The 26,537-nt window shown below is 40.6% G+C and overlaps 1 protein-coding gene across 1 annotated transcript; it reads left to right on the top strand.

Annotated features, from left to right (window-relative positions):
• Nucleotides 1-4,732: 4,732 nt before the first annotated feature.
• LOC138592368 (SKI family transcriptional corepressor 1 homolog-B-like) lies at nucleotides 4,733-11,513 on the top strand. The gene is made up of 8 exons (XM_069663159.1): nucleotides 4,733-6,484; nucleotides 7,124-7,205; nucleotides 7,299-7,370; nucleotides 7,515-7,577; nucleotides 8,546-8,632; nucleotides 8,814-8,888; nucleotides 9,455-9,520; nucleotides 11,416-11,513. The coding sequence occupies exons 1-8, from the start codon at nucleotides 4,733-4,735 to the stop codon at nucleotides 11,511-11,513; spliced, it is 2,295 nt and encodes a 764-aa protein (XP_069519260.1).
• The last annotated feature ends 15,024 nt before the right edge of the window (nucleotides 11,514-26,537 follow it).

Below are 26,537 nucleotides of genomic sequence, written 5' to 3'. Positions count from 1 at the left end.
TTTTAACATGTTCTCCTTTTTTACCATCGAGTTCTGACGAAGCCAATAGACACATATCCTCCCCTTTATTTACAGGCGGTGTGTTTGCATTGGACAATAACGTGACAGTCGATGAGATAAGAGGTTTGAACTTGATCTCAAGATGCGGATAAGACAATCAATCAATAAATAGATCAATTTATGCAGGGAGAAAAGCACCATCTGTCATGTTTGCTGACTTTTATAATAATGATATAGGATTTTTAAGTGGTAAACCAAGACACGTTATACTTGTGTAACACCTTTAAAGAGCTTTAGGCGCAGAGGTGCACTAAAATTAAAAAAATAATAAAAAGAAGGATTTAAGTTTGTTAAGATTAAAGCAGCCTGTAAAATATCCCAAATAAGTATCACAGGGAGCAGTAAAAAGGAAAATCTCCATTTTGTGATGTTTTTCAACCCAAATTTAAGGATTAAATTCTTATTTTCTAAAAGGGAAAGTCTGTTAACATTTACGCACATGTCATGGCAGTCTCTGCAGCAGAAACGCGTAAAACTACACCTTGTTAATTATAAATCAAACGCCACATAAACGTTTTTTATTTTACATTTAAAAAAAATAAAAGTCCCCTGCACTTTGGTGTTAAATGATCAGGTATGCTTCACCTGCTGAGTTGGGACTCCTGATGACTTAAACCTCACCCGCCTGAACGTTTCAGGTTAAAGGTTTGTTTAAACAATTGAGCGCATATGAATGAGGAGCGGGTCATTTGTGTCCAGCAGTAATAATAAAGAGCTCGCCTAAAATTACCGCTGAAATGTCTAATTAAAACCCCCGCGCTGCTGATCCACGCGCGTCAGCTCACGTTTCCCCCGGAATAAGCAGCGACAAAGGCTTGCATTCAGGTCGGCGGTGTAAATAATTAAAAAGAGAGGAATAATTACAGTATAAAATTGTAATTATTGGCGGGGGCTGCAGGGGAAGCCTCTGATGCTGAAAGAGGAGAGGATCGGGTTCAGCATCAATATTGCAGGGAGGTAAAACTGGCGAGCTCAGGCTGCACACACACACACACACACGCACACACACACAGAGGGGCTGCTGATGCTTCATATACGCTTCATACACACTCTCCTCGCACTCACACCAGCCCGAGTGTGTTGTGGTTAGTTTATCTGCTGTCACTTATAAAACGTCATAAAACCAGTTGTTTGGTTTCTCTGGCTACCCTCCTTGACGTTCCCAATATATTTGTTAGCTTGTTCTTAAATTACTAACTATTTTAGCAGCCATTAGCATTAGCATTTCCCCCCTCACATGCTCTGTATCAGTTTGAAGACAGGGCCGGACAGAGAACTTCTTGGCCCCACGGGGAAATGTTGCCCCTGAGCCACCCCCCACCTAACACCAAATATGCCTTTGCTGGGGACTATTTTCAGCGGAGGATTAATACACTATTTCTGGCAGCAGTTGGCTAAACAAGGAACATGTCAACCACCATGAGGAGGTACCTTATTTTTGTGATTTTAATAGTTAAATGACGAAAAAAGAGCTGTTGATTTACACACTAACTGTCACTGGCCTTGTTGTCTTATTTTTACATAATGTACCTCAGAGTGCACATTGTGTCCTTAAAGCACACCTTGGACACAGGTGTGTAGGACAGTAAAAAAGGCTGAGTCACACTTTCAGGACTCACATTTCCGTCACAGACCTTCATACAGAATCAGGCTTTTCTGATGTTGTTTGATGGTAATTCTTTGCAGCCTGAGGTATAAATTATAGATGTTATTTAATTCCTCATTACAACTCAAACGTTACGTATGTCATGACTAATACGACCGAGATACACGATCTGCTCATCTCATCTCTATGTTTCTTTCACACTTGAAACAGGCCATGAAGGACGGCAGGTGTGTGTCAAAACTTCCACGCGATGAATGATTCTCTGTTCTCCAGCGACGCAGCTGAAAGATCCAGAACACAACATTTATTAATACTTGTTAATCGTGCATTTTTAACACCTCTAAGATAAAAGATTAACATCTTTTATAAGGATTCCTCATGAGTATTCAGTGAGTCACTTTATATTTAAATACACCTGTCAGTTCTCTTCTATCATTTAGATATCGGCTGACATGTAAAGACTTTGATATATCTGTAATGAGCTAATATCGGCCTGATTTATCGGTCTACTTTCAGTCAACGCTCAGGATGGAAGAGGAGAAGATTTCTTTCAGGACAATTTTTGCTCCGACAGAATATTTATAAAGGATCCACCTGCTGCAGGTATCGACGTTTCTAACTGTGCTGGACATTATCGTGGTTAAACGATCAGCTATCGATCCGCGTATTAATAATAAATTAAGGGGTTAAAGGCAGCCAATCGGTGTGACTGCCACCATTTACATCACTGACATTTAGATTTTTAAATATTTATTTACAGATTATTGAACGTGCTTTCTCTTTATGTGTGTGTGTGTGTGTGTGTGTGTTAGTTTAGACAGTCTGGCCTGAGGCATCAGCGTCATCAGCTCATCCCACAATCCTCTGTTTTCTTACATGGAACATTTTAAAGCGCCTCCAAACTGATTTTACGCACCAACAAAAAGCCTTCAAATCCAAGACGTCTTTGTTTCAGTGTTACCTCCCTCTTTGTATTTTTTTACTTCTCTGTCTTCGCTCCGGCCTCGGATTGATTCGCATGGCGGCTGTGGAAGCCTAACAGATGGTCGTGTAACTTGATAAATGCGCGCGGGCCTTTTGTCATTCTTCTTGCCCTCCAAAGTGCCACGCGCCCCTGCCTCTTGTTTCTCAGCTCGCTCCCGCTGCGGTGGAAATAATACAGCATGTGAATTATTCCAACTGAAGTGATGCTTAAAACACATTGTGCATGATCAGATAGGCCGGTAGTATTGGTTTCCAATATGGGGTCCGGGGGCCCCCTAGAGGGTCCTTGACAGGGTCCAGGGGGTCACAATTATCACTGTTTTATATATTAATATATTTTGGCGTCTTTACGCAGATATCTATAAGACTATTTCTTTATGCTCTTCTCTTAATTATATTAAATTACACATATATTCATAAACATGAGTCCGAAGGTCGAAATGTTCACCCATTTGGGGTCAGCGGGGGTCTAATTGTGCGTGATATTTTCTCTGTTTCTGATTTTTGAGTCAGAGCTGCAAAACTGTGAATTATCAAAACGGGTGTGTATTCACTCAGCACGTCTTTGGGTGAGAGAGAGAGAGAGGGGGGGGGGAGAGCTATTACACATCAGCATGACAGGAGGGTGAGAGAGTGTGTGGGAGACGGAGGGAGGGAGAGAGAGAGAGGGAGAGAGAGAGAGAGAGAGAGAGAGAGAGAGAGAGAGAGGTGCCATGTGCTTCCTGTCTACCCGCCATTCACCTCCCAGGGATCCAGCGCGATGGAGGTCCTGTCTGCTGCTGCTGCACCCAAATAATCTGAAATAAAGACTCCAGCTCAGAGTTTGTACCGTCAGAGCGCCTTCTCTGTGGCACCGTCCCTCTCTGGACTCAGTGGGCCTGCATTTACATCTTTTTATTCATATTAATCATCATTTTGCCCCCAAAATCCTGTTGGAGTGTGACGTTTTCAAGGAGAGAAAGGTATGTCTTTTAATTATCATTTCCCAAGAAATCTTGATTATTTTGCATTTGTTTCCTTATTTTCTGCATTTAAATTTGTTTTATTACTCGTAAAATGTGGCTCAATTAATCGCTTAAAAATAGTAGTATTCATGTCAGCTGTTTAAGGATTATTCGGGTTGTTTTACGCATATTTTAGCGGCCTCGTAAAGCCGCTGACATGATGCAAAAAGTAAGTACGCGCAGGTGAAGGTGAGACTGGCCTGCTTCGCTATAATATCGAGCAACTGGCCGAGGTTAATCTGCGCAGAAGCTTTAATTATATATAGGGCTAGTCTTTTATTAACAAAGCGAAGACGCGCTCGTGGATCTGTGTAATTACCAGGAAAGCAGCTTACGGTTGTTCTTTTCCTCTCTGCTAAGCGCATTGGCGCAGCTCAGGCTGCATTTTCCTTCTGTCCTTATCCGCGCCTAAGGATCTTATGTGACTCTTAAGCAGTTGCCCCGTAAGTGCTGAGCCGATTTTGGAGATAAGAGGAGCAGCAGATCCACCTTCGCATAGGATTACCTGAGAGACGAGGCCGCGCACGCGGAGGAATGAAGAGATACGAGAAATAATTAACGAGACATCTGATTGATTTCACTTTTTAAAATAAACTCCTGGGTGAGCCAGGTGACAGTTAAAGTCCATCATCATTTTTAAATGTTTTATTATCATTCATATTATTGTTGATTTGATCGTTAATATGTAATTCATATTAATTGTATTAAGTGATCAATTTAAAGCATAAAGAGGCCCACGAGCATGCAGCTGCTTAATATGAATGACCAATATATTCATATAGAGATAATAACGTAATTAAATGTGTTGTTATTATTATATCATCTCTGCTTAACAGATTTTATATGGACAGAAAAATATCACTTTCCTCGTATCAGCACTATTTATTGTTTTATTATTTACACTTAAATGTAGAATTTGACCTACATATTTTTTTATTTGTATTTCAGCATTCATCATTTTTTTAATCATAATCTAATTAATTTTAAAATGATGCAGTGAAAATATAGTAGCTTTTGCACACTGTCGAACACCCTCCGGCTCACTCCTGCTGTGTTTTTGACTGACAGGCTTCCAGGGATGGAGTCGACGCCCGGACAGCTTCGAGACGCGGGACGAGACGCCAGCTCATCCCCCGGTTCAAAGCAGGACGCACAGACCTTCTCCAGCCCGAACCCCCTCAGACCGAACCAAGTGAGCGAGACCTCCCTGTACGGGGTGCCCATCGTATGTCTGGTCATAGACGGGAAGGAGAGACTGTGCCTCGCGCAGATTTCTAACACCCTGCTGAAGAACTACAGCTACAACGAGATCCACAACCGCAGGGTCGCTTTGGGCATCACCTGTGTGCAGTGCACCCCCGTCCAGCTAGAGCTCCTGCGGCGCGCGGGGGCCATGCCTATCTCCTCCAGGCGATGCGGCATGATCACCAAGCGGGAGGCCGAGCGGCTCTGCAAGTCCTTCCTGGGAGCGCACAGCCCCCCGAAGCTACCAGAGAATTTTGCATTCGATGTTACTCATGAGTGCGCGTGGGGCTGCAGGGGCAGCTTCATACCTGCCAGATACAACAGCTCAAGAGCAAAGTGCATCAAGTGCAGCTTTTGCAACATGTATTTCTCCCCAAATAAATTCATTTTCCACTCCCACCGCACCACAGAGTCCAAGTACCTGCAGCCGGACGCGGCCAACTTCAACTCGTGGAGACGTCACCTAAAACTGACGGACAAAAAGGCTGAGGACATAAACCACGCATGGGAGGATGTAAAGGCCATGTTCAACGGGGGGAGCAGAAAGAGGACTCTGCCCATGAGCAGCTCAGGAATGTCCTCATCGATGAAATCTCAGGCCTCGTCCAGTTTGGCCCAAACCAGCTCCCCTGAGATCCCCCACAAAACTTTACGCTGCGACGACGATCAGGGGAGTAATAACCTGAGTTTGGCAAGCGGCGCGCGGACCTACCCAGTCATCCCAGTGCCCAGCAAGAGCTTTGGCATGCTCCAGAAAATCCCCCCGCCTCTGTTCCCCCATCACCCCTACGGCTTCCCGAGCTACGGCCTGTGTCCGAAGAAGAGCGACGGATTGCCTGACGCGAGCAAAACCAATGTGTCTGGTGTGTTTTGGCCTGGCGCGAAGGACACCCTCTACCCCGCGTTCCCCATGTTCTGGCCTACAGCTGGCGGCCTCCCTATGCCGCCCTACCCGGGATCTCCACCCAAACCTCCTCCAGAGCTGCCAGGCGTCCGGCAGAGCGAGCTAGACTTATCTGACCAAAGCGACCGGGGAACACACACACCCAAAGACTCCAACCATCACCCTCTCCATCAGCAGGAAGGAGGAGACCGCTGCTCCAGCTCCCAGTCCTCCTCCACCAGGAACGACGAGGACAAGTCCGGGGACGAGGCCCCCCAGAGGAAAATCAGCTACATCTCGGCCTTTAGACCCGTGGTCAAAGACGCGGAGACCATCGCCAAACTCTACGGCAACCGGGATGGCTACGGCGTGCGCCCTGCAGGCTACCTGTCCCCGGATTTTATCAGCGAGAGCTCCAGTTACAGATCGATCTCACCGGACCGGGACAGCGTGGTGGACGACGACGAAGACCCGGACGTGGACGTGGAGTCAAACCGAGGGCAAGATGAGGATGAACCGATCCAGATCTCGCCGGGAGGAGACCACCGTGACTCCCCTGTGCCGGACCGGGTCTCCTCTGGTGCTGAGGAGAGCCAGGAGCAGCCTGAAGCCTCCAGCCCCGCAGCAGCATCACCGGACTCCGTGCACACCGGGTCATCAGAGGAGGACAGACGGATGCGTAATGGCTCTCCTCTTCATGAAGTAAGATTAGATTAAATGAAAGTTTAATGATCCCCGTGGGGGGAAGCGGAATTGTCGCAGTAGTGGAGAACATGATGAGCGTTTATAGAGGAGAGGAGGCCGATGAAAATGTCATCAAGATCAATTGGCTTGGAATAAAAACAAATCCAGATTAGGATATTTGATCGGCGTGTTATCTACATATGAATAAGAACAATGGTTAATATGCATGTCTGGAGAAGCTGCCCTGTCCACGTGCCTTTGAGCAAGGCAGCAAGGCAGAGTTTACCAAAATATCAGTGACAGAGAATTTTACAGAAGAGATCAATAACGAGCTTATTTATTCTGTACTTATTTATCCACATGTTCTGCCTTTTATCCGGGTTATTAAATTACAAATGTACCCTGATGTGTTTCTTTAATTTGTTCATATAAAACGCCTCTCTGTGTATCTGTTTATTTATTAGATATTTTACCACCAAATTGTTGTTTTTGAATTAAAAATAAATTATTTTAGTCGTCATTTCGACGTCTTCACAAAAGACTGCCGAGCTCTTGGTTTTTTGGCGAATAAAAAGGCCTCAATTAGGTGAAGAACCGCAGTAAATGACGTGTAATTGGAGTGCGTTATTAAACACGAGGCTTGCTTTTCTTTTACAGGTGTACGCTCATGGAAAGGACGGCCACGTGCTCCTGAACGAGCCTCCGTCGTTTGGCTCCAAACAATCGAGCAGATCCAACGGTAATTATTGAACCAATTTATGATTTGCTTATTAATGCAAATTAAGGGTTTATTTTTGGTCCCTTTTATCTGAAAATGTTTCTTTTTGTTCAGGTGTTCATCACGTGTCTGAAACACAGAACCAGCGCAGCCTAACGTCCTATCAGGAGCCAAAGGACAGACAAGGTGTGTAATCATTCTATTTTAAATTAAAACATCTACCAGCTTTATGTCTTTTAAAAGCATTACTTATTTTCTCCTTATTCTAAATCTTAGTCTCATATTTGCTCGTTTTTACGCTAAATAATGCGTTTTGTTGTGTTTGTGCAGCTGATGGAGCTTTACGCATCGACATCAGCGTGCACGAGAGAGACCTGGAGAACATGGCCAAAGGTAAGAGGCTGTTTTCAGGATCAAAGGGAAACAAAAGAGAGACTAAATGTAGCAGGTGATATTAATTATTATCAGCAATTAGTCCTGTGCAGATAATTTGGGTTCACGTTGTACCAGCCAACAAACATATATTTACACAGCAGCTCAAAGGGCTCTGGTCACCACGTTTAATTAACACAAATATATTTTTTAATGTAGGAAATTAAATTTAATTAAACCGAGATAATTATTTGCTAACCAGCTATTTTAAAAACCCATTTAAACGCGGCCTTTTAATTATTAAAAAGAATGTGTATTATATTAATGTTAAACATTGAATTCCAGCTCATTTTACATGCAGCTAAACGCCCTCGGCCTGCTAACGATGACGTGCCAAAACCTTAATGTGAATTTACATTTTAGTGGGCCTAAAGTGTTTCCATAGTTGTTAACCACTTAATCACGAGATGTGGGAGTTTTGACTTATTATTGTAAGAGGAAATCGTTTAGAGGCTATTAATATTTTAACGAACAGAGCCATAACCCCGAGGCACGGCAGCTAATTATTTTACAACGCTTGGAAAAACCCCGGGACTCCATTATTACCGTCTCCAGCTCCAGGCAGTGCGCGGCAATTACTGTGGCAGCGCGCACAGAGGGCTGTTACAGAGGGTGGAAACGCACCTGAAGCCGCTTTACTGAGCCGACATAAATCTTTATGTGCAGAAATCTAAAATATATCATATTAAGTGGGATGGAGTAGAAGTGAAGAAGGTGTTTTTGTGCGAGTTTTCAGGATATTTGTGCTGATTTTGGTGGTTATTTGTGTTATGCTGCGTGATTTCTGATTGCAACACCTCCATGTTTGTAGTTCAGAAATACTGTAGCTGTTAAATAGGTTCTGTTTGAGTTTTTAGGATGAATTACATGTCTTTGCGGTGGATAAATGTTTAACATGAAATAATTTTTTGGTATTTTTGGCTTTGCAGAGGAGTTGCAGAAGCAGCTCGTGGAACAAGTTGAGCTGAGGAAAAAGCTGGAGAGAGAATTTCAGCATTTAAAAGGTAGGACAAAAAGTGAGTGTAACAAAGCATTTAAGTCATACTAGGATGTACTCTGCACCCCCTGTGCTCGCAGCCTTTAGATTATAGCAGACGAGCGAGTTGCTTTGTCCTTTGAATGTAGGAGTGTGTCTTTAAAAATGATCCCCACAATGTCAGAGAGTTTCCATCTGACGTGGCCTTCGGTACTCTTCAGATAATTTTCAGGATCAAATGAAGCGTGAGCTGTCCTACAGAGAGGAGATGGTCCAGCAGCTGCAGATTGTTCGAGGTTGGTCTCTCTCTGTACTTTGTGCCTGCATACATTACGAGTGTAAAGCAGATGTAGATCAATGCTCTTTAAGGGGGAAAAATTACAGCCGCAAAAAAAGAGCAACACGGATCAATCTGAGACAATGAAATGAAAAGTGACACTTGCATATTGAAACGTTGGCGATTCGTGTCCAGCCTCTTTCCTGTAAACTCCTCGTTTCTTCTCCTGCAGTTTGGTTAATTATAAGATATCAAAAGGTGAAACTGAAACCACGCTGTTTTGTTTGCAAAGGTTATTTTCTCCTAAATCATGCTCTGGAAAATTGAAAAGACAGACCATTATGTAGCGCTGTATCGGTTACATGCAGTAGACAGCAACTAAAGCCAGCCGTTAAAGGATTGGTTTAATGTTACACTAGTTTAAATACAGGGTTCAAGTACACACAGGGGTCACTCTAAATACCATAGGGGCAAACGGCATACGTTACGCTCCTACGCTCTATAGGACACACAGCAACTCATATTTTACTTTTTTAAGTTTTTTGACCCAATTTTTTATATTTGATTCATTTTATTTTGAAATAGACACTTTGTGCAGCGAGTTGGACCAAGAGAGAAAGGCTCGTTATGCAATACAGCAGAAGCTAAAAGGTAATCTTATCGGGTCCCGGAGAGGAACATGAATGCAACACATGCAAACATAAATATGCAAGTGCTACTTTTTCTTCATAAAACATTCTAACAGTAGGACACAGTTAAAGGATAGGCTCATGTCTTTTTAAGTCTGCCTTATAATGATCCTTAAATTGAAGCTTTTCTTCCTGCTCATTCTGGTCGTTAAGAGATCTTTTTGATGCAAGCAACAGAAAAATCCACAGTCCTTTTTCTGCCTGAACATTCAGAAAATATTTGTAAATTTAGCAAAATTTCCTCTTATTCTTACAAACCCTCCGTCACACCTCAGTCGGGACACACTGCCTGAATCAGTCTCCCTTTGTTTTGGGCGTTATCAATTAGTGCATAAAAAAGCCTAAAATGTTCATAAAAATGCAGAAAGTTTAGAGATGGAAAAAACTCAATAACAGCAAGATGCAACAAAGTGTCATGGAAAAAGACTTAGTGAGTTAATCATGACGTAAATGAAGCATGTGACCTAAACGTCGACTGTAGCAGCTAAATACAGCGTACAGACCAGACCGTTACCTTACTCCAGTTATACATGTAAACTGCATAAAGACAATGTTTCCAACACGTTTTGATGGTTTGAGATTTGACTGACACTTTATTAATGACGTCATCTCGTTACATCCTCTGCCTCTGCTGTGATTTAATGACCTCAGATTGGAGAGTTACGTCACCAGCTGTTTGAACCGACTCGTAGTATTAGCTTGATTGTAGTGGATCTAATTTAATATCAAATATCATTTTTTTTCCACAATTTTTTTCTTATAATTCTGTAAAATTTTGTCCTATATTTGGATAAATGTGTGACTTCAGAATCATAAATACTTAATGTATCCCCGGGGGGGACGTTTGTGCGTTGCAGTTGCTCAATACAAACTAGAAGTATGAAGAAATATAGAAATATAAATAAAACTATGTGAAAAATGTTAATTATATACAGAAAAATGTAAGAAATGTGTAAATTATAAATACAGAATACGTAAAAACTATGAATTATATATACATAAGTAAATGTGGATTATATATAGACAGAATTATAACATTTAATCTAACATTTAAAGTAGGTGTCTGAGAGTCAGACAGGCAGACAGGCAGAGGGATGAGTTAGTTTGATGGCCACAGGCAGGAATGACTTCCTGTGTGCATCTTGGGGGAATGAGTCTTGCACTAAACGTGCTCCTGTGCTTAACCAGCACATCATGGAGAGGGTGGGAGACATTGTGAAACGTGTGAAAAACATAGAGAAAATGTTCGTACTAAAACCTTTTTATTAGATACACACCTGATATGTGTGACTCACAATGCTGAGGCCGCACAGTCGAGCTTCAGCTGAACTTTCTCATTATCATGAAGGAAATCTGATCTGCAGCAGGCATCAAGACGCAACAGACAAAGAACAAAATCTGAGATATAAACACAAAACAGCTCAGGTGAAAGCAAAGACACTCCTACACACACTGAACCAGAGACTGAACCAGTTTGAAAGCAGCACAGGGAGGTACATCATCAAGTCAAATACAGTGCAGGTATATAATCTAATCTAATTCAGATACTCATGCTGTAAAATACAGCGTGTTAGGCGAACAAACTCAGCTTGTTAAGGATCATTTGGACTCAGAAAAAGGCCTCTGGATCAGCTTCACTGGTGTAACTTTGAGATCTCTTTATGGACAGGAGGAACCATCAAAACGACCAAAAACAGTGTCAGTGGGAGTATTTTTTTTAAAGACAGACTTGTAAAAAATGTGCACCTATCCTTTAACAGACTTAGGTTAAAAAAACAACAAAGAAAAAACACCTGTAAAACGTGAAAGTGTGTTGTTTATGTTCATGTTCTCACTGATGGACTCGGTCCTCCCCAGAAGCTCACGACGCCCTTCACCATTTCTCCTGCAAGATGCTCACTCCTCGTCAGTGCACCGGAGCCTGCACCTTCAAACCCCCGCTGCTGCCTCCATAGTGCCCCGACACCGCCTGCACCTGACCCCAGCACAGCCAAAAAATATCAGATAACCCCTCCCCTCACACACACACACACACACACACACACACACAGGTCTCATGTGCTCACCTCCAACCTGCTGTATAGATACACTTCTGATTTTAGCACTTGAGTGAAAGCGTCGAGACGTACGGGTCGTTTCGGCCGTGACATCACTTCCTGCAAAAAAACTCTTCAGGATTTAACTTAAAGTTCATTTTGCGTTGTGAATCAAAGGATTGTTGATCTGAAGCTCAAACCAAGGAGTCTCTCTGAGTCAAAGTCTGCTGTGAGAAGAAAAAACAACACTATATACATAAGCATATATATATCACGTGACGATGTGCAATGGCTTGTATAATTGTGATATTCAGTTCAAACAGCATCTCATTATTTAGCTTCTGTTGCTTCTTTGAATGTCTTGAGTTTCTACATGTATTTCTTATTTATCCGTCTCTGGGTTCAGTTATTGTTTGTAACACTGTACATGTTGTTAAGCACTTTAAATGGGCCGTCCTAAACCAAATTCTGTCATTAAAGTCTGAGGATCTTAATGTTTTATAGAGCACATAATTATGAGCACTTACGGAAACAGCCGATCAGATTTCCCCTTCACTTCTGATTAAAACACTCTCGAGCTGTTTATAGATTTCATGTACAGTTCAGACCGAGTATTTTAAACACAAATCTGATCCTTTAACGTTCTCTGTTTCAGGGTGTTTCCTTTGATTTAATGCATCTGTGCGTCACAACAGACAAACCAAATCTTTTTACAGTCATCTGATGATGTTTTTACGGATAACTCTGCTCTCCACACGGCTGCACTTCTGTTTCTTTCAGTCTTTAAATTAGGTTTGTAAAAAGAAAACTCAAAGAGCAGCTCGAAAATAAATAAATCCTGGTTTCTGACACTCTTCATTTCCTCATTGATGTATGTACCCATGTCAATATTAATAAAATATGAAAGCCGCTTTCTTCCTTTTACTCTTTTCTTCTGTCGCCGGTGTGAGTCTGCCCCCTGCTGGCGTCCTCACAGAACAACTGGATCATATTTCCTCTTATTGTATTTGAGCTCAACATGATCTCTTTCATTAGGCGGCCGCATCAGCGCACGACACGTCCAGTCGACTTATAATGTTTGACGTGGCGTCGGGGGAGCAGGCTGATCTAATAGTGAAATCTAATTCTTGTGATGGGACGACTAATAGATATTGATTACACGGCTCTCGCTCCCTGGATGCTTCATACGGAGACAGATACTCACATAATGTCACTGACACACGATGAATGTTAATTTTCTGTGAGTGTAATTGCCCTCCACGCCAAAGCCACTTCTCTCTGAATGCTAACAAGACCTGAACACGCGAACTACTGAGGGAACGATCGGCTGCTTATCTCTGTTTTTATTTAGCTGTTCAACATCAAGAAAAATCTGATTATGGTGGAAGTGTGGTGACAAGCAGGGAGGGGTTATGTGACAATAGAGCCCTGGGCATCAGCCTCTACACTCCCCTGACATATGAGAAAGAGGCAAAGATTCAAAGAGGCGCAAAACTACTTCAAATAAAGCAGCCATGTGTGTGATTTTGCGTCTCTTTAAAGGCCACAAAGAGACCCAAACGACTAAAAAGAAAAACTACAATGCAACAAAAGAAACGCAGGAACCACAGAGAGACTCAAACAATTACAGAGGCTCAAATCGGCCATTTAGAGACGCAAAACTTCCACAAGAAGAAATCAGATGTTGACAGGGAGACAAAACAACTACAAAGACACTCAAAATGACCACAGATACAAAGTTTAACTACCAACAGACACAAAACAACCACAAGTAAAAGGACCACAAATAGTAGTTTTGAATCTCTCACAAATTGAACACTTGGAGACTCTTTGTAGTTGTTTGTTAGGCCTAAGTCTTTGTGGTCATTTTTCTTCTCTTTATGTCTCTTTGTGGTTGTTTTGCCGGCCCCTCGGCCTGTGCCAGTTCAGCCCACTCAGTAATGTGTTATTGGTGTCTATCTAGCACTGTCACCTCAAAGCTAGAAGGTTCATGGTTCGAACCCCAGTTTGGACATCATGGGCCTTTCTGTGTGGAGTTTGCATGTTCTCCCCGTGCATGTGTGGGTTCCCTCCGGGTTCTCTGGGCTTCCTCCCACAGTCCAAAGACATGCTTGTTAGATTCATTGGTGACTCTAAAGTTGCCCGTAGGTATGAATGTGTCTATGAAAAGTTGTCTGTCTCAATGACAGGTGATCAGTCCAGATTGTACCCCGCCTCTCGCCCAGTGACAGCTGGGATTGGCTCCAGCCTCTCCGCGACCCTGAACAGGATAAGCGGTATAGATAATGGCTGGATGCAATTATGCAACTGTAAAATTTAAAGTGGGACTTAAGGCATCGTTCAAAATGTGCCCATAAACCTATCATGCTCCTTTGGGCACGGGTAGGATGCATAAACTACACTTCTACATAAATTACAACACATAACTAAGAAAATTGAGTAAACAAGTCAGTAACTGAAAATTAAATGCACGCAACTCGTCAAACAAACAGGTTCTTACACTTTTTACACAATGTAGTGTTGAAGGCTGAGCAATGTGACCGTTAATACATGTCTCCACTCTCACAGAGATTTTCTCCTACTGATCATTGACATGTGAATAAGGACAGACAGGGACAGGCAGCGACAGGCAGGGCTGCTTTGTGACAGTGTTGGATGTGAACGTGAGATTTTGCATTAATGTGATTTTAATTGTCATACCTTTATTTACCTGTTCAGTCAAATCAAAGTGAAGCAAGTTAATGGGGAAAACAAGTAACAAAATGCACTTGATGTACCAAAGGTAGAAATCCTTTTTTTATACAGAACGTGTGTTAAATTTAACTATAAGCTCTGCATCATTATCAACACGAAGCAGTATTTTTATGTTGTGACTGGTGAAGCTGAAGCGATGCTACAATTCATCCTATTTTATAAACGGATCATATATTTGTATGAAGAACATCCTAAAAGTATCTTTGGTGATATACAGTATATAAATGATTATATATACTTATATACTATAAAGGGATTGATATACTTTTTTAAAAAAGATACTGCTGAAGAGACATAGGGAATATGGGGAAAAGAGAGTGGGGGATAACATGCAGCAAGGGGCCAGGGGCAGGAGTCGAACCTGCAGCTGCTGCATGGAGGCCTGTCGCCTCTGTATATGAGGTACCTGCTCCAACAACTGAGCTAAACCAGCGGCTTGCTTAATTGATGCAGTAAAATATGCAGTGTTTCTATATTAAATATTTCACATCTTTCACCAACAGCTGCATGTGACAAGGAAAACTGGATATATGATGTTACAGAAAATTGATATAAATAATCAATCAAGTAGAAGTACAGAAACAATTGACAAAGTAACTGTGCACTTGTTTATTTTTCACCACTCGGATACAGTAGACTCTTTTTATCCATATATTTAATTCATTAAATAGTTTAGTTTTTTTTTAAAATGACACAAAAATAAAAACAAAATAGGATCAACAAAAATATTAATTTAACGTTAGAGGTTTAAAAAGCCTAAAATGAGCAGCAATAATCATATAAAGCAACTTACACACATTGATATAATATGTGGAGTATGTTGCTATAACACGATAAAGAACTATACAGTACACAGGGCTGTAATAAAGGATTGAATTGCTCACTCCCAGTATTGTTCTCCATGTCCTCAGAGGAAGCAGCTCAGTCTCTGCTGTGCTGAGTGCATTTACTCAGGCTTACATTAAATCATACACTGAATCATGTTTTATCTCCCTGTTGGACATATTGTCTCTCAGTATTTACAGTCTGCTGCATTATTACCTGTATAAACATGTGTGGTCAGAGGACACCTGTCCCATCACTGTCCATCAACAATGCAGCAGATGGCAGCGATACATAGAGACAGAATAAACCGCAGTGATTCTCTGTATGAAACAAGGCGTACAAAGAGTTAGTCAACAGATTGTTTGTATGAACCCAGAGGGGACGAGCTTCCTCTGATAGTAACCGACATTAAGCCTCGTGTGTTTGGTGTAATAGTGATTTTTTTGTTCACTATAAAACCATCATACTGAGCAAAGATGTGATCTAAGAGGAGCAAATAGTCTGAGCAGGCTGAAGAGGATCTTGACCTGAGAATTCACCTCATGTTGTTTTGTATGCAGCTTCATTAGCAATGATAGGGCGCCACCTACTGGCCTAAAGGAGAACTGAACCCGACTGTGAGCCCCTTTTAGAGCAGCTTTTGAGTCTGATGTATATTCTCTTTCAGTCTGTACTTTAAAATGATTGTAGAGAAAATGCAATAGTATTAACTCACTGTAAAGAAGTGAATGCTTTTAGTCTCTAAGTCGCAAATTTCTCACATTTTTTAAGGGTTTTACATCCAAAATTGTAGAAATATGGCCTCATCATTTCCCCAAACACAACTTGACCCTAAAGCTGAAGTCTTTAGATTTTAGTTAAAGGTTTTATTATATTTTCTGTATTTACCTCCCAACCAGAATGTCTACATCCTGCTTCAAGCTATTTTTGTTGTGTGTGTTTCAACAAATATTCTAGCGATGGAATATTTCATCCATAACTTTTTCTTTGCCAATTTAAATATACTGAGTCTAAAAATACTATAATAAGCATAGGCCTATATAACAACCATGATAAGAGGTGTCCTCATTTGAAATAGTGTAAAGATATAAACATAGATAATGCATACAAACCAATCGGCTGAAAATGAAAGTAAGGTACAACATCTTAAAGTTTAAAAAAAATAGAAAGAATAAATACGAGAGCAATGAACAGTTTTGTTTAAATAAGGCATTTGAAAAGTCATAATGGTGGCAGAGATTAAGACCATTTTCACATGTACGTATGTTCCGTATGTATTTACAGACGCAAGATATCAAAGTGAAGTATCATCAGTTTTCAGTCCCATTTTTCTCTGTATTTGGTTATTTGCCATGCTTTACAAACTTTACAAATGTAAGGGGAATCAAAGAGCAAAGAAACCACAGATAAGAAAATGAACATTATTAATATTCGAGACAAAAAGGGCATCTGTCATCTTAGGTGCTTTTAAACCTGTATTTAGAGCAGCCAATGCTTAGATCCTACAGGACATGTGTAAATATCAGGTGTAACAGGGCTTCTGATGCACTCGAGTGATTAAGTATTCCACCTCCAAAAATCGTCCGACATTTGAGAGACAGATTTTTTTTTTAAATGGTTCAAGCCAACGAGCAGAGGAGATTTTCTGACTTTAGAGTCTAATATGGGTCACACTCCAGGATTGCTAGATCCTACACTTCCCATGATGCAATTCCAATTTGAGGGGTTTGTTTTTCAGACTTCTGTTAACTCCAGCAACAGTGAACTGACTTTAATATTTGCAAAATAAGAAGAAAAAATAAAAAAAATGCCAACGATCAAAATTTACTAATTTCTTTTGAAATTGAAATTCTCTTTCAACTTTTAGGAGGGTCAAAGGTCAGTGTCTGAGTGCAGCTGTTTCATGTGGTTCTCCTGAGGAGTTCAAAGCTTGTTTTTAAACACAGGATTAATCACAAGAGCGTGCATGAGCATGCACTTTGGATATCCATCACAGAGATCTAAAAGGCAGTGTTTGATGTGATATCAATGAATCAATGATCTGACAGAACTATTTAATTTTAAATTCATGACAAATGGTTAAAGTTGCAGCCTCTACAAACACCGGTCCATAAAATGTTGTGTTTCCAAAGATGTTTGGGTTTTAAAGAAAGACACTCTTATTTCATATTAAAAGCCATAAAAAAAACAATGGAAAAAAATCTTTATTATTCCTCCATATCCTGCTCAAAATGATACTAAAGTATTCATTGAAGTCAGGAGAGACTACTAATGCTTTAAACCACTCTGAATGCAGTGAATACTAAACTCATTTTATAGAGGGCAGCCAAAATACAAGAGATTTAACCATGGAGTCCTTGAAATAAATAAATGATACAGTACATTTCTTCTCTCTTGTCCAGTGCAATAAGAATAGGTCTGTGGTCTGTAGTCTGTGTAAATATATATATATATGCAGAAGCTGTGTGAGAGATGGTCGTACAGACTGTACTGTACATAGAGCAACATTTGTTGAAAAGAAAGGTTTCTGACCTGAATCCCAATTCTATTTTATTCTACTCGTTCCTTTTCTGTCCCTATTTTTTTCTTAAACAAGATTTATTGACATAAAAGTTTCAAGAAATTTTTTTTGCCAAAGATTGAAAACACAAATTGGCAAAATATTTAGACAGAAGCCTGAGAAAACAATGATATTATAAACATTAAGTCAAAACTAATAAAGTAATTTTTATAGAATTTAATTCTGTAACATTTCACCGCCTTTTTTCCTCTCATCATTTGTGTTCCTGAACGCATCCTTGTCGCTTGAGTGCTCGTTCACGAAGCGCTCTGCGCGTCCCAGTCATGTGACAACACCTCACTACGCCTGCGCATACAAATACAAGATGGCGGAGAGTGCGGAACTGAAGGTAAGGCGCAGCCTGAAATCATTACAAATTTACTCGGTAACCGAGCGTTTGATTTTCAGTTCACACAGTGTGTCAGTGATTTTAGTCTCGTGGGGCCGAGATGTTGTCAGATTTGTTGTTTTTCGCTGAAACACAACAGGAACTTTATTGAATCCGCGAGCGCCAAAGCTTGCGCGAGCATGTTTATGTTGATATTGAGACGCGCTGGTTTGGCTGAACGGACCGTTTTCTCCAGCACACCAGCTTCTGGCAGGGCGGTTTACACTTTATACTCTGTGTCTTGTTTTATCACGAGTCTGAAGGTTTTCTTCTTGGGATGATAGACGGCTGTCTGCGGTTTGTTGGGTGACATTTTCTGCAAAATAACGTTAGCTCGCGAGCGTCTGTCTCACCGACAGCCTTCAGACTGTCAGGCAGTTTGAACATGACAGCGGCATCATGCGTGTTGGTTTATGTTTTAAAATTGATTATTTCGCATAAATAAAGTTAATTTTAACGCCTCACATTGCGCCTGAGTGGAGTCTGAGTGTGTCTGCAGCTGGAGTAACGTTACCTGGCCTCTTCATTAATACCTGTGACTCACTTTACCTGTTGATACATGCATAATACAAACACGCCTCGCGTCATATAACGGTACACTGGCAGCTGATCAACCGTTTTATTAGTGTGTCTGTGTTCAACCCTCAGATATTCATCTTTAGCTCACCTTGTCTTTACATTCCTGTGCTTGTTGGTACCCACACTGAACCTTTGCTTTAATTTAACTTTATGCAGTAGAGTTGTAACATATTAAGCAGTTATTGATCCGAGTCTTGGGCTATTTTTAGCCTTTTCCCCCGGAGTGTTTTCCCCGCCTGCCTGGGATCTGTGGATCTATACGTGCTCCTTTGTGCCAGCTGCCTCTCAGCTACACTCTCTGTAATGAACAGGTTTTTAGCTGCAGCCTCTGCCTCTTTGAAAAGCCAGATGTGGTCCTACTACAGAGCACGCCAGTGCCTGTGTGTTAGAGGCTCTACTCTCATTAATGAGATGCAGGTACAGCTTCTCAAACATCTGCTGGCATTAACTTAATGTTTGTTGAACACTTGGGACTTAAGGGCTGCAAATTATTTTTTCATATCTACAAGATGTCAGAAAAAAGTGACCGATGCCTGCATCTACAAATTGCCTTTTTTGTCAAAAGAACAGTAAAGACAGCAGAAAATCCCTTCAATCGAGAATCTCCAAATCAGAACCATTGTCTCACAATTGTTCAAATTGATCAAAATAGCTGCCAATTGATTTTTTTTGTCAGCCCATTGTTCGACTTATGGTTTCAGCTTTATTTGCAAGACACCATAGCTTCATCAAAAATAGAAAAGCATTTTTCTATTTAGGTACAAACATTAATTGAATAACAAAAAATAGCTATCAGGGGTTAAGGATGACGATCGGTGTGTTTTTCGCTGTGGGTTGCTGCTCCTGCTAAAATTAAAAACATCGTAGATTAGATTTATTTCCTACATACTCATAAAGGAGGTCATTAAAGCTTCTCTGCTCTCAGTGGGGTTGACCTCACACTCTGCTGTTGACTGCACATTAAGGAGGGAACACTGATGAGACTTCACACTCTCAGGCTTTAAGAAAGCTTTAATAGGAGCAAGGACAGTTTGTTTTAATGTTATATTCCCAGCCTCATATGGGCATTGTTGGAGGTGCAGGCAGAGTCTGACAAACAGACCTGCAGTTTGTTTAGAAGTGAGGTCCAGCTGAATAGTGATTTCATTTAGCTCTTACTTATGACACTTACAGACTAAGTGACCTTTAAAGTCGTCAGATTGTCGTGTTGATCCCATTACATGTCTGTCTGTCTTATAACGGTGTAACTAGGAGATGTTGTGGTTTAAGCACAAGTGATTGGTGAAAGCTGGTTAGATATTACACAACATTTCACAACAAGTAATCCAAGACAGGTCTGTGGTTCGGGCGCCAGCATCACATCTTTGCTTCTTTTGGATCTCTTCTTACAAAATACACACAAAGCGAGCGCTGATTCTCCTCTGCTCTGGGGCTTTGGTTGGAAATCTCCTGAAATTGTCAGCTAGTGGAAAATCAGAGCTAAAATTGTGTAGTTTATTTTTGCCATAACCTTTTTGAAGTGTAATTACAGGTGTCAGTGGACAAGATGGGCTAGTTAATTTTGTGATGGTAGACAAAAAAATTGGCAGGGGGTTTATCTGGACAGTTTTTTGAGTCAGAGCTGTTCTGACATCTGGGAAAGCTTTGAGTGGATAATATAGATGAAGAACGCGTGACCTTGTTGCTGATTGATTTGGTTTAATCAGGTTTTCCTCTTGTATAAACTTTTTTTCTGTCATAGTTCTTGAAATATTCTCTTGCTTTTTTTTCCAAGTGAGTGTGTTTGTTAAACTTGTGCTCACACTGTAATCTCTAACAAAGTTAAGTTTACTTAAAAAAATTAGGAAACCGATTACCTTGGGGAAAGTAAGTAGAAGAACTCAACTGTGTCAAGTCATGTGAATCATGTGTTATTTGAGTAAGCAGCACCTTTTTATAGATGTGAGCGCTTCATGTCTCCAAGTACACTGTAAAACCTGATGAGTTAGTTCAACTCAAACCACTTGAGGAAACTTTATTTATTGTTAAGGTAACTTAGATAAATAAAGTAAACAGCACCCATTCCGTTCAGTGTATTGAACTGAAAATGAATGAGAATTTTGAACTTATCAATTAAGATGAACTCAGCTAAGTAGTTTATCTCAACTTAAAACTCTCCCGTGTCTACTCGTCTCAGGTGAGGAAACAGATTACCTTAAACCTTTTAAGTTGCATTAACTCAAAACAAACACCATAAAATTCGGTGTATAAGACACACTTTTAATACATTTTGTTTCATCTATTTATAGAAAAATGTATATATATATTTTTTTCAATAGCTTCCATGTCATGTGACCCCGTGTCCTCAAATGAATGCCAGATGGTAATACTCACTTGGACGAATAAGACACGCCTCATTACATTGGATTTAATTGCTGCAAATATTTTCTGTAAATATTTTTATGTAAAATGTTCTGTTTTTTATCAATAACTTCCATGTCATGTGACCCCGTGTCCTCAAATCAATTTCAGATGTCAACACACACTCACTTCGACAAATAAGACACGCCTCATTTCATTGGATTTAATTGCTGCAAATATTTTATGTAAAATTTTATGGTTTTTTTTTTTTTTTTCCCAACGGACATGCGCCATCATGATCGCCATTGCAGCCGCCACCCTTACAACAATCAACTGAAACCATAGGCTGCTGTTACCGCTAGCTACCGCCATTTTCAAATTAGTTAAAAACAATAAGCTTATAAAACAGAAACGTCACTGTGTCCGTAGCTGTGTCCTCAATAGAGCCCGGGGTAAATGTTTTCAGCAACAATCATAAAACGTAGGTTTCCCTCCAAAAATACTCCAGCAGCTACTGACGCGGTGTTGGTCCAGCACATGATTGCTCAGTCGTATCGTCTCCTTCTTGTCTTGTGTGCACTCTTCTGAACCGGCAAAAAACAGTCACTCTGCAGCTCTCCAGCCATCGGACCGGGTTTACAATTGTTAAAAATGCTATGAACTTGATTTAGACAAAGTAAGTTAATGTAACTAACAGTAACCCATTAGTACAACTTTCAGTGTTCCAAAAATTCATTGGAATGAGTTGTGGCAAATTTCTTTGAGGATTGAGTTAACTTCTTTTATTAAGATAGACTGTTTTCCAGTGCAGATGTGAGTTTTACATAAAAGGACAGCAAACCTGTTTGGAATTCTAGTTTGGGCTTTTGTCTCTCAGGAATTTAATGAGTCAACAGTAACATCTCTGAAATGGCCTTTTTCTCAGTTGTAGGTGGAAACATGTCCGTGCCGCGCTGATACAGCGCCTCATCAGAGTTATACTATAAAAACAAAAATATAAAAAAAGAGGGTGGGGCAAAAACTGCGGGAGCCAGAGGTTTGTCTACATCACCCGATGGGTACTTTTTAGGTCTTATAATTATGCTGATTTATATTTACCATTGATGCCACAGTTATCCAGAGCCTTATTCAAACAAATGACCGGTTATTACCTTATTACAATTATCCTGGCCAAAATTAGTGATCAAAATAAGCTTTATGTGGCTTTTGGCGGTTCGATCTCTGACTGCTACAGTCTACAAGTCGAAGTGTCCTTGGGCAAGACACAGAACCCCAAACTGCTCCTGAAGGCATCGCCATCGGTGTATGAATGGAAATAGATCCTGACTGGAGATTGGCACTTAGGCCTTTGCCATCAGTGTGTGAATGGGTGAATGTGACATGCAGTGTAAAAGTGCTTTGAGTGGTGAGAAGACTAGGCAAGTGCTATATAAGTACAGTCTTTTTACCATTTGCTAAGACACAGCCTACATCTCTTGACCTTTTATATTTAGTGAAGAAATATATTTGTATTGCTTTACATATCGGGGTGCAAAGATTAATAGACATTGCTGCTGGAAATCGATGACAAAATTAGTTGCCAACGAATATAATTGTGGATAATTAGTCGGTTATGTCATCACACATATTTTTCAAGCTGTGCGTTGACATAACATTGTGTTACAGAGCTGAGTTGCTAAGGGGTGAGTCATCTCGCATCCTTACTATCTCTGCAGAGAGTTGCACATGCATAACAGAGACTGTAAAGCGACAGATAAACGAAACATAGCAACCGCTATTGTGGCCGAAAAAACACCGTCAGGTCCTAAAACTCTTTGTCTAGGAGCATTTTACCATCAGTGCTGCAGAGTTTGCTTTTGTTGCTGTTACTTTGTGTGTCCTTGGTTTACAGAAATAATGAATACTTTATTTTCTTAATTTTTTTTGTATCAGAATATTGTCTGTCCTTGATTTTAAATGGATGAAAAACTTATCTTGTAGCTAACTTATCTTTTGTATCAGTAGCCAAATCAGCATGAATGAAGAGCTCATATTTCTTGTGTTTATTGTTAGTTAGCACATGCTTAAAAGAACCTCCAACTAAGGCTGATAGCTAAATAATCGATGACTAGTTGAAGATCAAAATAGTGGTTAGTTGCAGCCTTAATTACATATAGGTCACATCTTTTCTGGTGAAAAACCAAACATATAAATGTTGCCGACATACCACATTTACTGAGCACAGTGTCCGCCCCACTGATAAAACAGTGTACACAGTGAGAGTCATGGGATAAAACGTTACTTGGTACTGATTACAGAGGAAAAAATACAGTCAGCTCACAGAGTGGTAATATTCATGTTACACCCACGTTATATTTAACACTGAAAACAAGAAGTCTGATTTATTTCATCTATTTATTCATCTTTAGGGAGAAAATGTGCAAAAACATTTAAATATTAAAACCATTTTTTTTTTTTTTACAGGCATATCAGTCACATCATGAAATATTCACACAGTTCAGTTAAATGTTTCACTGGTTTTTGTTCCATGATACATGGTGTCATTAGGGTACAAAAGGACTTGAAACAAGGAATCCCTGCTCATGAAAAACGCACATGTTTATGTTCACATTAATGATCTACTCCTCCCGTCTCCTGAGTATCCTCGTTAGGACGGACGAAGCTCTTTAAAACGAGCCTTAGGAACGAATCATACACCTGGCATTTTGCAGCTGTGTCGCACCTGAGATAAAAATGTTGGCTATTTTAATGACTGAGCCTCTCCTTTGTTCGTGTATGAACCTCTTGTTACTCGTGTACTTGCTGTTCTTGCACTGAAGGCTGCAGACATACAACAGTGACAGTGTCTCTGGAGTCATCAGACCAGCAGAGAGGCAGAGCTGTAGAGCTTTAGATACAGAAAACACTGATGGAAAGGGACGTTATGAAACTGCACATTTTTCTAAATTATACAGTGCTCCATGTCTCATAACCTCACATTCTCACATTATTGACTAATCTGTTAATATTCATTAAATAGACGAATGTATTTCTATTAATCTATTTGAATATCAGATGTTTGTGATGCCTTCAAATGTATTTGAATGGCCAACAAATCATCCATAATCCAAAGAGATCGATTGTGTTAAGAACAGGAGTGGGACAAAATATCGATACAGCAATATATCGTAGTCCTGACTCTTGCAACACAATTAGCGATAGGCTATAGCACAAAATATTGATATCTTAATTTACAAATATGTCGCTCTTGAACAGATTTACCTGCGATTTTGACTCATGACGCCACGTCACATTTGTATTCTTCAGTTAATCAGATATCGTGATATACCATTATATGATTGTCTTGCAATATATCAATTATTGCAGAATCGCTGTATCGCAATATTATTGTTATCGTGGGCCACGTATCATGGATTGTATCGCGTATCGTGTTGTGAGTCACGTGCAATTCCCACCACTATTTAAGATAGATGAAAAGCAGCAAATACTCATATATGGGAAGCTGAAACCAGATAATGATCTGTATATTGTATGAAAAATTACTTTAATGGTTAATTTTTTTTTTTTTAAAGATTATTTTTTTTTGCCTTTATTCATTGACAGCCGAAGAGAGACAGGAAATGTGGGGAGCAGAGAGTGGGGGATGACATGCACCAGATGGATCGGCAGACCGGGAGTCGAACCTGCGATCAGTGCGACGAGGACTGTAGCCTCTATACATGGGGTGCCTGCTCTACCAACCGAGCCAAACCAGCGCCACTTTAGCTCAGTGGGTAAAGTAGGCTCTCCTTGTATAGAGGCTACAGTCCTTGATGCAGCGGCCATAGGTTCGTCTCGTCTCTCCCCGCTCTCTTGTCCCCATATTTCCTGTCCCTCTCTTTAACTGTCCTATAGAATACAGGCAGAATGGCCAAAAATATTTGCTGGTTGATTATCTTGTCATCAACTGATCACTTAAAATCTAGTAACAGGATGTTTGCTGCTACGTGCTTTATTGTTCAGATTTCACTGAAGACGTTTGTCCTCCAGAATCGCAGGTCCAGGCAAAATGATCTAATTAAACAGCAGTAACTTCACTTCTTCACAAAGTTTCAAATGTGCAAGTTTAATGATTTTTGTTGTTATTTATTTGATTAACATGTCTGTTGATTCTATTCTATTAATCATGTCTTCTTTAAAAGTTTCATAAATCCCGGAGGACGTCTTACAAATGCTGGTTTCATCTGACAAACGGATCAAAAAGGAAAGGCAGTACATTTTCCCAAATCAGCTTAAATCTTTCACTTATCCGCGTGAATAAATATCAAACATGAATTGTTTATCAAAATAGTTGCTTATTAATTATCTGCTAATTGATTATTCAGCTAATCCTCTATCTGTATTATACACTGGTTTGGGCTGCACGTTTAGTTCATGCTTGCCTCTGGCTGTGTACGACACGTCTGTGAAAGAGCCAAAACCTGTGCCTGTGAAAGCCTGTGATGTTGCCAGGCCCCCAAATGAGTCCTGTTGCATTGCATTTTGTTTCACAGGAGCCTCGATCCGCCTCAGCTTCTTTGATCTGTCTCCTCTCTCTTGTGTGGAGCCGCTGCAGCAGCAACCTGGCAATACAAATAAGTGTCTGTGCGCTGGCGGCTTATAGGTGGAGACAGTCTATTTGTAGAGCCTGTGGCGAGGTTAATCCCTAATGATACAGGCCTTCTTCTCTGCTCTCCGACATCCTTTCAACACCTGCCTATTTCTCTTATTGTCATTGTCATTATCGCTGCAGTTAATTATCAGGGGAAGGAGAATTAGGCGTTCAGGTGGAAATCAGCACAGTGAATAATAGCTTTTCTTATCTGTGAGTGTATTTAAAGCTTACATGCATGTGCAGATAATTTGAGGGTGATTCAGGCGCGTATTAGGGTTTTTTTGGGGCACTTCACAGCATCCTTTCAGAAGGACTGTAATGAAAAAGTTAGACTGGAGATTTGAGTTGAAAAGTATACAAAGCTTGCAGTGTGAAGCATGATGCAGATGTTTTATGTCTCGTCTGTTCCAGAGATGTCAGAGGTGTTAACCTGCGGGAACAAACTGCTGTAGAGACCTTGTCCTTGTTCTCAGCATTAAGCAAAGTTTATCAGGAATGCTACAGAAAGGCTTCTCCTTTTTCCTGTATGTTCAGTGCAGTCAAACCAGCATTTTAGCTGCTCCGTGTCCGATATTTCGCCCCGTGAGAGCTCATATCGTCTGCAGCCATCGACTTCTGTAAGGCTCCTGCGAGACGGCGCTTTTCTTAACTCCTGTGGTGATTTTGTTACACAGTCCTGTTGCTGTGGAAACGTGTCACATCTGAGATAGACATTGGTGGGTAGCAGTCTGGACCTCGATTCAATGGCAACCCTCCTGGCAGATTCAAAAAATATTGGAGAGATTGCTGTAAATCAGGAGCGATAAATGAATAAGAAATGTCCTGTGAAAAAGCACCACAGAAAATTTCGTGTCCTGCTGCTGC

The sequence above is a fragment of the Semicossyphus pulcher genome, unplaced genomic scaffold, assembly GCF_022749685.1.
Source record: "Semicossyphus pulcher isolate SPU_LCO1_2020_fin unplaced genomic scaffold, fSemPul1.0.p SCAF_1, whole genome shotgun sequence".
Taxonomy (NCBI): Eukaryota; Metazoa; Chordata; class Actinopteri; order Labriformes; family Labridae; genus Semicossyphus; species Semicossyphus pulcher.
Note: the sequence above shows the minus strand (reverse complement) of the source record. Positions and strands in the feature narration are given on the sequence as shown.

Bases quoted from the DNA above. Each gene is read 5' to 3' on its own strand.
- LOC138592368 (XM_069663159.1), top strand. From the start codon at position 4,733: ATGGAGTCGACGCCCGGACAGCTTCGAGACGCGGGACGAGACGCCAGC. The intron at 7,371-7,514 runs GTGTGTAATCAT...GTGTTTGTGCAG, and splicing joins GGAGCCAAAGGACAGACAAG to CTGATGGAGCTTTACGCATC. The intron at 9,521-11,415 runs GTAATCTTATCG...GGTCCTCCCCAG, and splicing joins AATACAGCAGAAGCTAAAAG to AAGCTCACGACGCCCTTCAC.